At 43.7% G+C, this 13,672-nt stretch overlaps 1 protein-coding gene across 2 annotated transcripts in view; it reads left to right on the top strand.

Moving 5' to 3' along the window:
- The window catches only part of LOC125457234 (cell adhesion molecule DSCAM), a 612,502-nt gene that overhangs the window by 487,846 nt on the left and 110,984 nt on the right, over nt 1-13,672 (top strand). For both annotated transcript variants that reach the window (XM_048541184.2, XM_059650150.1), the window contains 2 exons: nt 3,519-3,686; nt 12,435-12,505. In XM_048541184.2, coding sequence (XP_048397141.1) covers nt 3,519-3,686; nt 12,435-12,505 — 239 coding nt within the window. The remainder of the gene's footprint in view (nt 1-3,518; nt 3,687-12,434; nt 12,506-13,672) is intronic.

Genomic DNA, 13,672 nt, shown 5'->3' on the forward strand with positions numbered 1-13,672 from the left:
ATCTGCCAAAGAAATTGGATGTGCAACAAATCAAATCCATTGGGGATAGGATTCCTTCAGATTGTTCATAGAAACATAGGTAAAAGGAACAGGAGCAGGCTGTTCAGCCCATTTAAGCCAGTCCCAGTATTCAACGTGGCCATGGCTGCTCGTTCACCACATTCCCCTTTTCCTGCTTTCTCCCCATATCCTTTGATCCCTTTAGTGCTGAGAACTATATTCTGATCGCCAACTTGACTTTTAAACTGAGGTAATGGATTCAGTGAATTAGCAATAATGCAGACTTTCAATGCAAGTTGAAGAAAAACTTAAGACTATAAGACATCAGAGAAAAATAGACCATTCAGCCCATCGAGTCTGCTGTGCCATTCGATGAAGTCATGGCTGATCTGGTAACCCTCAGCTCCACTTTACTGCTTTCTCCCTACAAACCTTGATTTCCTTTACTGACTAACTGATCTTTCCAGTTTTCAACACAGCACTTCAAAATGATTTTTTTTAATGATCTGCGGGAGGCAAACATGTCGTAATAGTGGATAGCAAGAACTGCAGATGCTGGAAGTCAGAGTCAATACAGTGTGGAGCTGGAGGAACACAGCAGGTCAGGCAGCATCAGAGGAGCAGGAAAGCCGACGTTTCCAGTTGGGACCCTTCGTCAGGAGTGGGGACAGAAAGGGAGCTCAGAAATAAACAGAGGGTGTGGGTGGTGCTGGGCAAAGGCAGGTGGGGTGGTGATAGGTAGATGCAGGTAAGGGGTTGTGGAGATTAGTCAATGGGAAGGGTGGGGCGAATATGTGAGAAGGAAGACAAACTGCTGAAGGGTGCTGATGCGAAACATTAACTTTTCTATTCCTCTGATGCTGCCTGACTTGCTGTGTTCTTCCAGCTCCTCACTGTTTGTGATAATAGTGATCTTATTTCATTCTTTTAAACCATTAACTTTATTGCTCGTATTTGTATAATGTTCTGCCTGAAAGTACAAGGTGTCATTGATTATTCAGTGGGCTTTTTTTTAGGCTGTTAATGCCCTGAGGCTGTAAATGCTTGGGGTCAGTTACATTAACCTTATGAATATTGTAAAACCCAAGGGCTAATGTAACAGAAGTTGCGTGTTAGCTGCCTTCAGAAGCAATGTTTAGTAATTCAGGTATCACACAGTCATTATAAAGTGACATCCTTCCTGCAGTTTGTGCAAAGGTGTACTATGTGCTGGTTAATTGGAACAGACTTAATGGCAGGTGGCTTTTTTCAACATTTTTATTTTGTTTCTTCTTTTATGTTGGCTTGTATTTTGATGTAGATTTAATACTTGAGGCTAACAGTGTTCAGCTTTACTGGAAGAAAAATCTGACAGCAATCTTTATTTACACATGTGCAGTTAAACAGGGAAATCCAGAATTTGCCCTCAGATTACCCTGCTTCTCAAAAGGGTGTGCTGTTGCAGTCCCTGAGAGTAGTCGCTACATGGAAATCACTGTGGTGATGTGAAAATAGCATGATTTTCACTAATCTAACACTAAAAATATCAGGAAATGTGATCGCTCAATAACATCTCTGGCCCTGAAAATTAATTTTACACGTATGGAGCATCATTCCTTCAGAAAGAACCTGTGGATTTTAAAAAAAAGAAAGTGTAAGAATTATTTTGCACTTTCTTTCGAAAACACATCTGTATTACCTATGTTTATTTTGTTCTCGACGTGATGGTTGTGTTTTGGGAAAACCATATCGGAGCGTTGTTCAGTTTTTGTCTCCTGATTTGAGGAAATACATAATTGCAATACAGAAGCCATTCAAAGAAGGTTAACTTGAATAATTCTTGGAAAGAAGAGGTTATCTGCAGGGGATTTATCAGACAGATTAGGCCTGCGTACTTTGGAACCTAGATGAAAGAGAGACAAGCTTTTGAAACATGGAATATTGCAGTGGGGACTGTTAGGGTGGATGATGAGAGAATGTTTCCTCTGTGGGGTAGAGTTCAAACATAAGGGCTGTACCATGTACGATGGCGATGAGGAGGAATCCTTTTCTCAGAGGGTTGTGAGTATGTGGAATTATGTCCCTCAGATTGTGGCGATGGCAAGGTCATTAAATTCAGTCTGATAGATTGACGTAGGAGCCAAAGAATGCAGGGGGTAGACAGGAAAGTTGAGTTGAGGTTGCGATCAGACCAGCCATGATTTTATCAAATGGCCGATCAAGCTGAAGGTACAGAAAGGCCACCTTCGGCTTGAGTTCATATGCTTGTGTGTCGTGAGAGCTTTTCTGATGCTCCTTCCACAGATTGCCTGCAGTACCTTGGGCAAAATCAGGCCAACGATTAGTTGAAATGTCTACTGACAAAGTTGTGAGAAGTTTCTAATCAGCTGTTCCTGAAACTAATTGGTGAAAGCAGCTCCTTCATCACTGAGACAAATGTCAAGACCATTAAACTTACTTCTGTCCTGTAGTGTGTTTGCTCTGCGATAATATTGTTTTGCAGCACCTAACAGTTCTGCTCCTCACATTGGTTCTAATCTGTGAGCCCTACCAATCCCCTTCACTGGGGCTTCAACCATTAAACTTCTCCAAGTGACTGAAAGGTTAAATTGTTGTTGAACTGCAATCAATCTTCAGGAAAAACTGTTTCCCATGCTTGTAACAGCTTCCCCATGCTGGGCCGAGTGCTAGTTTTGGTCCGCCATTTAACACATCTGAAACTCTGAATGGGTGGGAAATGCCTTTTTAACTATCAACAAATAATCTCTGTAAAATTACTCTGTAAAAGTGAAGGAGATAATCGGAACTACAGATGCTGGAGAATCTGAGATAACAAGGTGTAAAGCTGGATGAACACAGCAGGCCAAGCAGCAGCAGAGGAACAGGAAGGCTGACATTCTGGGCCTAGAGTCTTCTTCAGAAAATTTTCTTCAGAAATTTTCTGAAAAAGGATCTAGGCCTGAAATGTCAGCCTTCCTGCTCCTCTGATGCTGTTTGGCCTGCTGTGTTCATCCAGCTCTACACCTTGTTATCTCTGTAAAAGTGAACATGAGCTTGTAACACAGAATTCCCAGTCACTTAGGAAGAAATGAACAACTTTGCTCAGCCCAATGAGAAACATTCGCACAGGTATGATGAAGGAGCTGACAATATTGTGGTATAACAGATTGGCAGGAGCAATGTTGCGGGAGCTTTCTTCTGTGCTATCTAAGGCCTTGAAAAATGTGAGGCCGGATTTTAACTGAAGTCATCCAGTGGAATTGGGGTAGGTTAGGTTTGGTGCCCATTGACTTTAATATCGTGTGAAACTGGGCGCAAGTACTTGACCTGAATCTTCCTTTATCTGCTAGATAATTAAGTCTAAAGTCAGGAATATAATAACGACCCTTAATTTAGAAATAAATTGGTTTGTCAACAGTGGCATCCATTTTGATGTGCCACATATTTGCTGAAATGAAGCCAATATTAGATCATCATTAAAACAACAACCTATAAAAACTTTTACCTTTCAAAAACCGAATACATGCTTTGTTCCGCAGATTCGTGGGATGCAGTACAAAGGACGAAAGATGTCTCGCCTCAGTTGAACCAGGCCACAATTATCGACCTGCACCCCTCTTCCACCTACAACATCCGTATGTATGCCAAAAATCGCATTGGGAAGAGTGAGGCCAGCAATGAGCTCACCATTACCACAGATGAAGCAGGTAAAAGGTCATAGGTTAAAGGTTGAACAGTTCAAGCCATCTTCGGTTTTCATTTCCTCAGTTAGTGGATAAAATCTCAGGCCAAGTGGAACAGAGAGAACAAAACATCTCAGAAGTTTCTTCCTGACTACATAATATTCTGACCCTAACAACAGGAACCAGGGAGTCAGAGAGGTCTGCAGCACAAAAATGTCTCTTCAGCCTATCGAGTCTGTGCTAGTTAAAAACAAGCACCTCACTATTCTTTCAGAGATAGTAGAAACTGCAGATGCTGGAGAATCCGAGATAACAAAGTGTAGAGCTGGATGAACGCAGCAGGCCCAGCAGCATCATAGGAGCAGGAAAGCTGACGTTTCAGGCCTAGATCCTTTTTCAGAAATCTGTAGGAGGGTCTAGGCCCAAAATGTCAGCTTTCCTGCTCCTATGATGCTGCTTTGCCCGATGTGTTCATCCAGCTCTACACCTTGTTACCTCATGATTCTAATCCCATTTCTCAGCGCTAGGACCATAGCCTTCCCTTCTTTGGCACTGCAAGTACATATAAACACTGCTTAAATGGTATGAGGGTTTCTGCTTCTACCACACTTTCAGGCAGCGAGTTCCAGATTGCCACCACCCTCTGGGTGAAAATGCTTTTCCTCACATCCCTCTCAACCCTAGTCATTAAGCCTCCATCAAAGGGAAATGTTCCTTCCAGTCTAACCTAAATATGCCCCTCATAATTTTACACTTCGCAATCATGTTCCCCCCACCCAGTCTCTGCTATTCCCAGGAAATAAACTTGGAATTGAGAGTCCAATGATGACTATGAATCCATTTTCAATTGCCCCGTCTAGTTCATAAACGTCCATTAGGGAAGGAAATTGCCGTCCTTCTCTGGCCTGGCCTACATGTGAGCCCATGCCCGCTTCAATGTGGTTGACTCTCAACTGTCCTCTGGGCAATAAATGCTGGCTAAGACAGCAACACCCTCCCCCCGGGAGTGAATAAAAAGAAAGTCCCAGTCTATTCAATGTCTCTTCTTATGTCCACCCCATGCTGTGGAACCTTTAACAAAACTGGAAAGCTATTAGTGATAATGGGAACTGCAGATGCTGGAGAATCCAAGATAATAAAATGTGAGGCTGGATGAACACAGCAGGCCCAGCAGCATCCCAGGAGCACAAAAGCTGACGTTTCGGGCCTAGACCTTTCATTAGAGAGGGGGATGGGGTGAGGGTTCTGGAATAAATAGGGAGAGAGGGGGAGGCGGACCGAAGATGGAGAGAAAAGAAGATAGGTGGAGAGGAGAGTATAGGTGGGGAGGTAGGGAGGGGATAGGTCAGTCCAGGGAAGACGGGCAGGTCAAGGAGGTGGGATGAGGTTAGTAGGTAGGAGTTGGAGGTGCGGCTTGGGGTGGGAGGAAGGGATGGGTGAGAGGAAGAACAGGTTAGGGAAGCAGAGACAGGTTGGACTGGTTGTGGGAGTCCTGGGCTATCTCCAGCACATCCCTCACCTTCTTGGACCTCTCAGTCTCCATCTCAGGCCACCAGCTTGTAACTGATGTCCATTTCAAGCCCACTGACTCCCACAGCTACCTAGAATACACCTCCTCCCACCCACCCTCCCGCAAAAATTCCATCCCCTATTCCCAATTCCTCTGCCTCCGCCGCATCTGCTCCCACGATGAGGCATTCCACTTCCGCACATCCCAGATGTCCAAGTTCTTTAAGGATCACAACTTTCCCCCCACAGTGGTCGAGAACACCCTTGACCGCGTCTCCCGCATTTCCCGCAACACATCCCTCACACCCCGCACCCGCCTCAACCACCCAAAGAGGATCCCCCTCGTTCTCAGACACCACCCCACCATCCTCCGGATACAACGCATCATCCTCTGACACTTCCGCCATCTACAATCCGACCCCACCACCCAAGACATTTTTCCATCCCCACCCTTGTCTGCTTTCCAGAGAGACCACTCTCTCCGTGACTCCCTTGTTCACTCCACGCTGCCCTCCAACCCCACCACACCCGGCACCTTACCCTGCAACCACAGGAAATGCTACACTTGCCCCCACACCTCCTCCCTCACCCCTATCCCAGGCCCCAAGATGACTTTCCATATTAAGCAGAGGTTCACCTGCACATCTGCCAATGTGGTATACTGCATCCACTGTACCTGGTGTGGCTTCCTCTACATTGGGGAAACCAAGCGGAGGCTTGGGGACCGCTTTGCAGAACACCTCCGCTCGGTTCGCAATAAACAACTGCACCTCCCAGTCGCGAACCATTTCCACTCCCCCTCCCATTCTTTAGATGACATGTCCATCATGGGCCTCCTGCAGTGCCACAATGATGCCACCCGAAGGTTGCGGGAACAGCAACTCATATTCCGCTTGGGAACCCTGCAGCCCAATTGTATCAATGTGGACTTCACCAGCTTCAAAATCTCCCCTTCCCCCACCGCATCCCAAAACCAGCCCAGTTCGTCCCCTCCCCCCACTGCACCACACAACCAGCTCAGCTCTTCCCCTCCACCCACTGCATCCCAAAACCAGTCCAACCTGTCTCTGCTTCCCTAACCTGTTCTTCCTCTCACCCATCCCTTCCTCCCACCCCAAGCCGCACCTCTATCTCCTACCTACTAACCACATCCCACCTCCTTGACCTGTCCGTCTTCCCTGGACTGACCTATCCCCTCCCTACCTCCCCACCTATACTCTCCTCTCCACCCATCTTCTTTTCTCTCCATCTTCGGTCCACCTCCCCCTCTCTCCCTATTTATTCCAGAACCCTCACCCCATTCCCCTCTCTGATGCAGGGTATAGGCCCGAAACGTCAACTTTTGTGCTCCTGGGATGCTGCTTGGCCTGCTGTGTTCATCCAGCCTCACATTTTATTATCCTGGAAAGCTATTAGACATGTCATACTTGTGGTAAAGTTACTCTCAAGATTGCTGTTCATTCTACTGCGCGCAACCCCCACCCCCCACCCTCTCACCCCCCGCCTCTGTCTGTCTCCCCATTCCTACTCTAAATGATACGGCGCTGGCAGCAACATTTTATATTTAACTGCCGGAACATGTAATGATCACACATTGTGGATCTGTCTGCCTAATGTTCACTCGCTCCTAGCTCCATATTGGTTATCTAATTTTACTGTCTGTATGTGTGTCTTCTCTACTCTTGCTCTTGAATCAATCAATGATGATGCAGTGAGAGTCTATGAATCAATCTGATTGAACATTATCACAGTGATTGAAGAGGAGTCCAATCATACTGAAAAGACTGTGAACTGACATCATGCTGTGATGTATCAGGCTTCTTCACTGATTGATCTACAGAGCAATAAAGAATGAGGATTTTGTAGCTGATAACTTTTCTTGTTCGTTGGGGGATGGGTGGGTTGGGATGTGTTTATCCTGCTTCTACCACCAGATTACATTTACTTGAACAAAAAGCATTCTCAGCACTCATTAGGTATGACCTTGAGATAGTTTTCTTCACACTGACAGCACCAGGTTTGAGAATGGATTACTCATTTGAAAATGACAGATTAAGGGGTGGAAGGGGGAGAACTGTAAAATAAACATTCAAAAATGAACATTTGTTAGCACTTACTTTGCTTACTTTTTGTATTCTTGGAAATAGAAGAGCTTTAGTTAAATCCAAATGCATTTTCCACAGTCATCAACAATTCACATTTACTTATTTGCTCCTTTTTAAAGATGTGGGCATTTCTGCTCAGGCCTGTATTTATTGCCTTTCCCTGTTTGCACATGGGAAGGGATGGTGAGCTTTTTTCTTGAACTACTAAAAGTGCTTCTGCACTTTTTAAAATTTTGATCCAATGGAATGACTTGCCAACCCATTTTAGGAGACAATTAAGAGTCGCGAATTAGACAATACCAGTTGTGTTTTTATAACAACACAACATCCCTTGATTACTTTTACTGATGTCAGATTATTTGATCATCTTGAACTTAGTCAATTCTCCAGGTCTTTTATGATGGAGAAATAATTATGAGCAACATTGGAAGGAAAAGGATAAGTTCTATCTCCACATTGTAAAACCAAAGGTCTGAATATATTTTGTTTCAATTGTTCTTGAAATTATCTCAAGTGCTACTTCTGTAGTTTCAGGCACTCCTTTATCATTCTTAGTAACTCATGTATTTGGTGATGCAGTCATATATTTCTAAAACCAAATGCATTTGAGCTGGCATCTTGTATATTGGGCCCACGTAGGAAAAGAGTTAGAAAAATCTATTAAAGTCTTCGATGATGATCAACCCTCCATCAAAATAAAACCACATCACATAAGTAAAGCGTTAATTTCCCAGGAACCAGTGTTTAAATTGGCACAAGACAACAAGCATAAGTTAATTTTTTCTCAAATAGGTGACATACATTTCTACATACCAAAGACTGTCACCCCCGAACATGCCTCCCACAGACTTGTGAGATCACAGCTTCCATCGTATTTACACAAGTTGGAACATTTCAAGAAGTAGTTACTACTGTTTTTACTGCATCTCAGATTTCAAACTCAGAGTTAAATTTAACAATTGGCACAGGGGGCAGGAACTTATGGGTGATGTGGACTATAATGGAGTGTGTGGCAGAATTGGGCAACATGTGCAGTGATGCCCATCTGTTAAGATCATCTTGCTGCATCTTTTCCGATTTCACAAGCAGCTTGGGAGATTCTCACTGGGCAATGGTGAAACACCGCCTGATGGACATTAATGCTGGTTCAATGCCTGGCTAATGGCACAACCTGCCTCATTATTATTCAGCTTTCTATCTTACCAAACTCAATAAACAAGCTTATGTTGGGAAAAACTTGACAAGGAAACCAAAGCGAGCCACTTGCTTTGAATAAGCTTCATTTCGGAAACCGGTCAGCAACATCTCCGGGCATGCTTCATGGGCACTGGCCACATGCACACTGAAATAACTCCACAAAGCGTGGAAAGCATCACCAAATCACTCTTTCTTTACACATGCATAGCACATGACACTGACCCTGCTAACTCCTAGAATGACCCCGACACCCCTGTTTATATCTGTCAGCCAGGACCCCCTGATTGGACCAGGTTAACAGCCTCAATCAGGGAATCCATATTCTATGAGGTCCACCTGGCTGACCTCGTTCCAATCATTACGTCTTGCCCCCTCTAAGTCCTGAGACACAGGCCCCTTCCTTTTCCTTTATCTGCTCCTGGGGCAGGTCCAGGTCCAATTCCTCTGGCTCTGCCTTGGCTACTGGAAGCGCGTACTGGACAATAGCCCGCTACTTGTGCCTGGACCATCTCGGCCATAATTCATCTTCTTCAAGTGGTAAAGACGTCAAGTCTGCAACATTTTCCATGTCCATCTCTTCCTATTAGGCTTCTTGCTCACTAGACATCATTGATTCTATCTTTTCAGCTTTTCTCTGATTGGTCACCCTCTTGTGGGTGAATATTCCCACGCATTTTGGGGATTTTGATGCAAGTTCACCTGTTTCCCAACGTACATTGAGGTCTGTTGTAAACAGATTATGGAAGCATTGGAGAAAATGAGTGAGAAAGATTGATATACCAGAGCTGTGAAACTGTAACTATCAGTCAAAAAAGACTGAACACAATGGCAATATTTGTTCTCCAGAAGAGAGCTTGACCTTGCCATTTAAAGTAATGGTTCTGAAGGAGTTAATCTTCATTTAAGTTGGTTCGCCCAACTCTACTTATGGTAGAGAAGATGAGCTTTACCCCAGCTTTCAGAGAGAGCTACCTACCAACCTCATTCTACCTCCTTGACCTGTCCATCTTCCCTGGACTGACCTATCCCCTCCCTACCTCCCCACCTATACTGTCCTCTCCAAAAAAGCTCTGATGAAGGGTCTAGGCCTGAAACGTCAGCTTTTGTGCTCCTGAGATGCTGCTTGGCCTGCTGTGTTCATCCAGCTCCACACTTTATTATCTTATTTCAGAAAGAGCAGTGTCTTTGTGCTCCCTATGGTCCATGTAATTATCCAATGCAATTGTACTTCTTGCTAGAATGCATAAATCTTCTTGTTATTTAAGAATTATGCTTCTTCAGTAGACACTCTACGATGGTGTATCCTCTGCTGCTAGTCACTAGGCAGGCTCAAGCCAAAACAAAAGACAATTTGTGGCAGCAAAATGCCTCAAACAACCATGACTCAGTTAGACTTATTCATAGAAGTGGCAAATACCGGGAGTTGTCATCTGGAAAGACAACACAAAGCTGATAGGGGTCTTTAATGGTACAAAGGGATGTGTTTGGAAATATAGTGGTAATGTTATCACTTCAGGAAGCAGAAGCCCAGGCCAATATACTTGATTCATGGGTTCAAATCCCACCATAGCTGATGATGGTATTTAAATTCTCTGATTTTTTTAAAAAGTGGAATTGAAAAGCTAGACACATCAACATGTTAAGATCTTCGTTGATGGTATTATTGAACAAGTTAGATTACAGAAGGAAATCTAGATCATTTTGTTTTAGAATAGAATTGAAGTTTCTTGCACCCAAGACAAAAATAAACAAAAATGTGTAGAATTAGAAATGATTTGAGAGATTATAAAAGCAAACAAAAACAAAGTCTCACCTATTCTATAATTCTATCACTTTAGAAGAATTCAAAACCTGAGAAACCACCCCTCTATTTTTAATATTAGTTTAATGTAGTTGATATTTCCTAATCTATCAGGAATTGTGCTGTCGCCTTACATAAATACAAAGCTGTGAGCTTAGATTTTCTCAGCTTTTAATAACATTGCAGTTTTATGACCAGACACCCCAGATCTGAAAGTTGCACAAAGTTAACTTTTCTGCTCAGGTAACCCATTCACAACTGCTCTGGGAAAGCTCATCTCTAGGACAGAGACCATATTTGTTTCTGACTTAACGGCGGAAAAAAAACTTCCAATCTCTAGGTTTTCAAAGCTAAAATGAATGGTTGATTATCCCACAACAAAAACAAGCTCACAGCCCTTGATGTTAACTCTATCTATCATAAGTTGCTACAGTAAAAATGATCTTCAATTGACACCTTAAGTTGTCCCTGCTCTGTCACACTCAATGAATCCTGGAACAATTGTCTAATCTAAAACATTCAGAAAAGCAACCAAACCATATGTCACTATTTTAAAATCAAAACTCTAAGAATGATAATAATGTACAACTCAGTCAATTTACATCACACGTAATAGGACCATGAAAGTATCATCAATTGTGTAAAAAGAAAAATTTAGTTCACTGATGTCCTCAAGGGAAAGAAACCTGCAGACATTATTGTGCACGTCTTGGAAATTTCTTTGCAACCTTGTTCCAGGATTTAAGAAGGAGAAGCACCTGAGAGTAAACGATAAGCTTCATATGATGCTTCCATTAAGATATGAACGAAATGCTAACTCACTTTTCAAAATTGCTTTTCACTTCTTCTCCTTGTACCTAAATTACTCAGGGCTGGAGAGATTTTCCTTAAGCCTTCATAAAGTTAATTGGTTTATTTTATCTCTGCTGGTGCCTTTAGGCCTTTTATTTCAGGCCCTCCTTAAACACAATTACTTGCTGTTTCATTGGCAGAATTCCGGTTGCTTTCAAGTGAACTGTCCCTGTCCTACATTTGACATCTGCCTCATGCAAGCAATATAAAAGTCAATTTGTCAATGTTGCTCTTTGAGGAGGGAAATGTGTTTGAAAGGAACAATAAGTTAAAGAATCAATGCTTTATTGTCGGCACTTTAAATTTAACCTGTGCTCCCCTTGGCTGTATATGGTACGTGACTGGAAGTGTGTGGTTGATGAATTTATCCTGTTGTCTCCAATCACCCTAGCAAATGGTGCTGATGGTTCACTGTTGACTTGTTTTTAATTATTTTAAAGAATTATGTGGTTATGTTTAAAAATTGTTCAGATCTGAAAATTGCAATGCATTTTTACCATTACAGAATCCAATAATATTATTTAAAAACATGCACAAGCAATGCTGTGCTTTTACAGTCTAATGATCATTCAGCTGTGTAAATGGCATGTGTACCTGAAGTATAATATGCAAACAACCAATGGTCCTCTGCAGTATCTTCAGCTGGAGTGTGAGTGGGCCACAGTCTACATACCAATGTACGAAAATGGCTGGGAAGAAGAGACCAATTGGTTCAGCAAACCTGCCCCATTCCCATAAATTCACCCTGCCCAGGCGCCCGAGACTAAATTGATCAATTTCTTAGATCAATAGTCGGAGATTCAACTGTTGCTCATTGAAGTGATGTCCTTGGATTGTGGTGGGTTTTCCCCTTCTTCACTGCTCTAGTGCAAGGTACGCAGGTGGCGCAGTCTGGGTCCCACATTGTTTTTGCCACATTGAGAAAGCCTGGATAAATTTGCCATTGTACTAGAATGGTAACCATAGGGCTGCTCTCTCATTAGAGAGAGATAACTGATGGTCGTTTAACCTGAGGATCAGCATGCCTCGTACAAAAGGTGATGTCAAGAAGGTGGGACCTTCAAGGTAACCTCAGCCAGTGTGAGAATTGAACCCACACTGTTGGCATCACACACCAGCCAACTGAGCTAACTGGTCAACTGTGCAGAGTATACACAGTGCAGTGTGAAGAGCAAACTAAAGATCAATTCACCCAGGTGTTTTTGCTTCCCCATTTGGTCATTTCTTTACATTGATTTCACTTCTGTGTTCCTCCAAATCAATGTGGCGGATACTTCTCACATTTATACTCTTCAACTCTCTCTTTAGCCCCTGACGGCCCACCTATCGATGTTGTGCTGGAATCTCTATCCTCTCAGTGTATCAGAGTGACTTGGAAGGTAAATTATTTGCAAGTAACTACTACACTAACTCTATAATTCGAATGGAAAGCCTTGCTGCTCATGCCTTGCACTTGGGATCAAACATTTTAGTTCTGTGTTATTTGAACTAACCTCTAAAGGAACTGCCTTAAAGGCTATTGATTAATAATAAAGCATTTATAATTTGGAACAAGAGATAACAAAATGTGGATCTGGATGAACACAGCAGGCAAAGCAGCATCTTAGGAGCACAAAAGCTGACGTTTCGGGCCTAAACCCTACATCAGAAAACGGGGATGGGGAGAGGATTCTGAAATAAATAGGGAGATAGGGAGAGGCAGACTGAAGATGGATAGAGGAGAAGATAGATAGAGAGGAGAGTATAGGTGGGGAGGTAGGGAGGGGATAGTTCAGTCCGGGGAGGAAAGACAGGTCAAGGGGGTGGCATGAGGTTAGTAGGTGGGAAATGGAGGTGCGGCTTGAGGTGGGAGGAGGGGATAGGTGAGAGGAAGAACAGGTTAGGGAGGCGGGGACGAGCTGGGCTGGTTTTAGGATGCAGTGGGGGAGGGGAGATTTTGAAGCTGGTGAAATCCACATTGATACCATTGGGCTGCAGGGTTCCCAAGCGGAATATGAGTTGCTGTTCCTGCAACCTTCGGGTGGCATCATTGTGGCACTGCAGGAGGCCCATGAAGGACATGTTGTCTAAAGAATGGGAGGGGGAGTTAAAATGGTTCACGACTGGGAGGCGCAGTTGTTTATTGTGAACCGAGCGGAGGTGTTCTGCAAAGCGGTCCCCAAGCCTCCAAGATAACAAAGTGTGAAGCTGGGTGAACACAGGGTCTAGGGACCCTCTCTAATGAAGGGTCTAGGCCTGAAACATCAGCTTTTGTTCTCCTGAGATGCTACTGTGTTCATCCAGCTTTACACTTTGTTATCTTGGATTCTCCAGCATCTGCAGTTCCCATTATCTCTGGTCCCCAAACCTCCACTTGGTTTCCCCAATGTAGAGGAAGCCACACTGGGTACAGTGGATACAGTATACCACATTGGCGGATGTGCAGGTGAACATCTGCTTCATGTGGAAAGTCATCTTGAGGCCTAGGATGGGGGTGAGAGAGGTGGTGTGGGGGCAAGTGTAGCACTTCCTGCGGTTGCAGGGGAAGGTGCCGGGTGTGGTGGGGT

Source organism: Stegostoma tigrinum, chromosome 12 (assembly GCF_030684315.1).
Source record: "Stegostoma tigrinum isolate sSteTig4 chromosome 12, sSteTig4.hap1, whole genome shotgun sequence".
Classification (NCBI taxonomy): domain Eukaryota; kingdom Metazoa; phylum Chordata; class Chondrichthyes; order Orectolobiformes; family Stegostomatidae; genus Stegostoma; species Stegostoma tigrinum.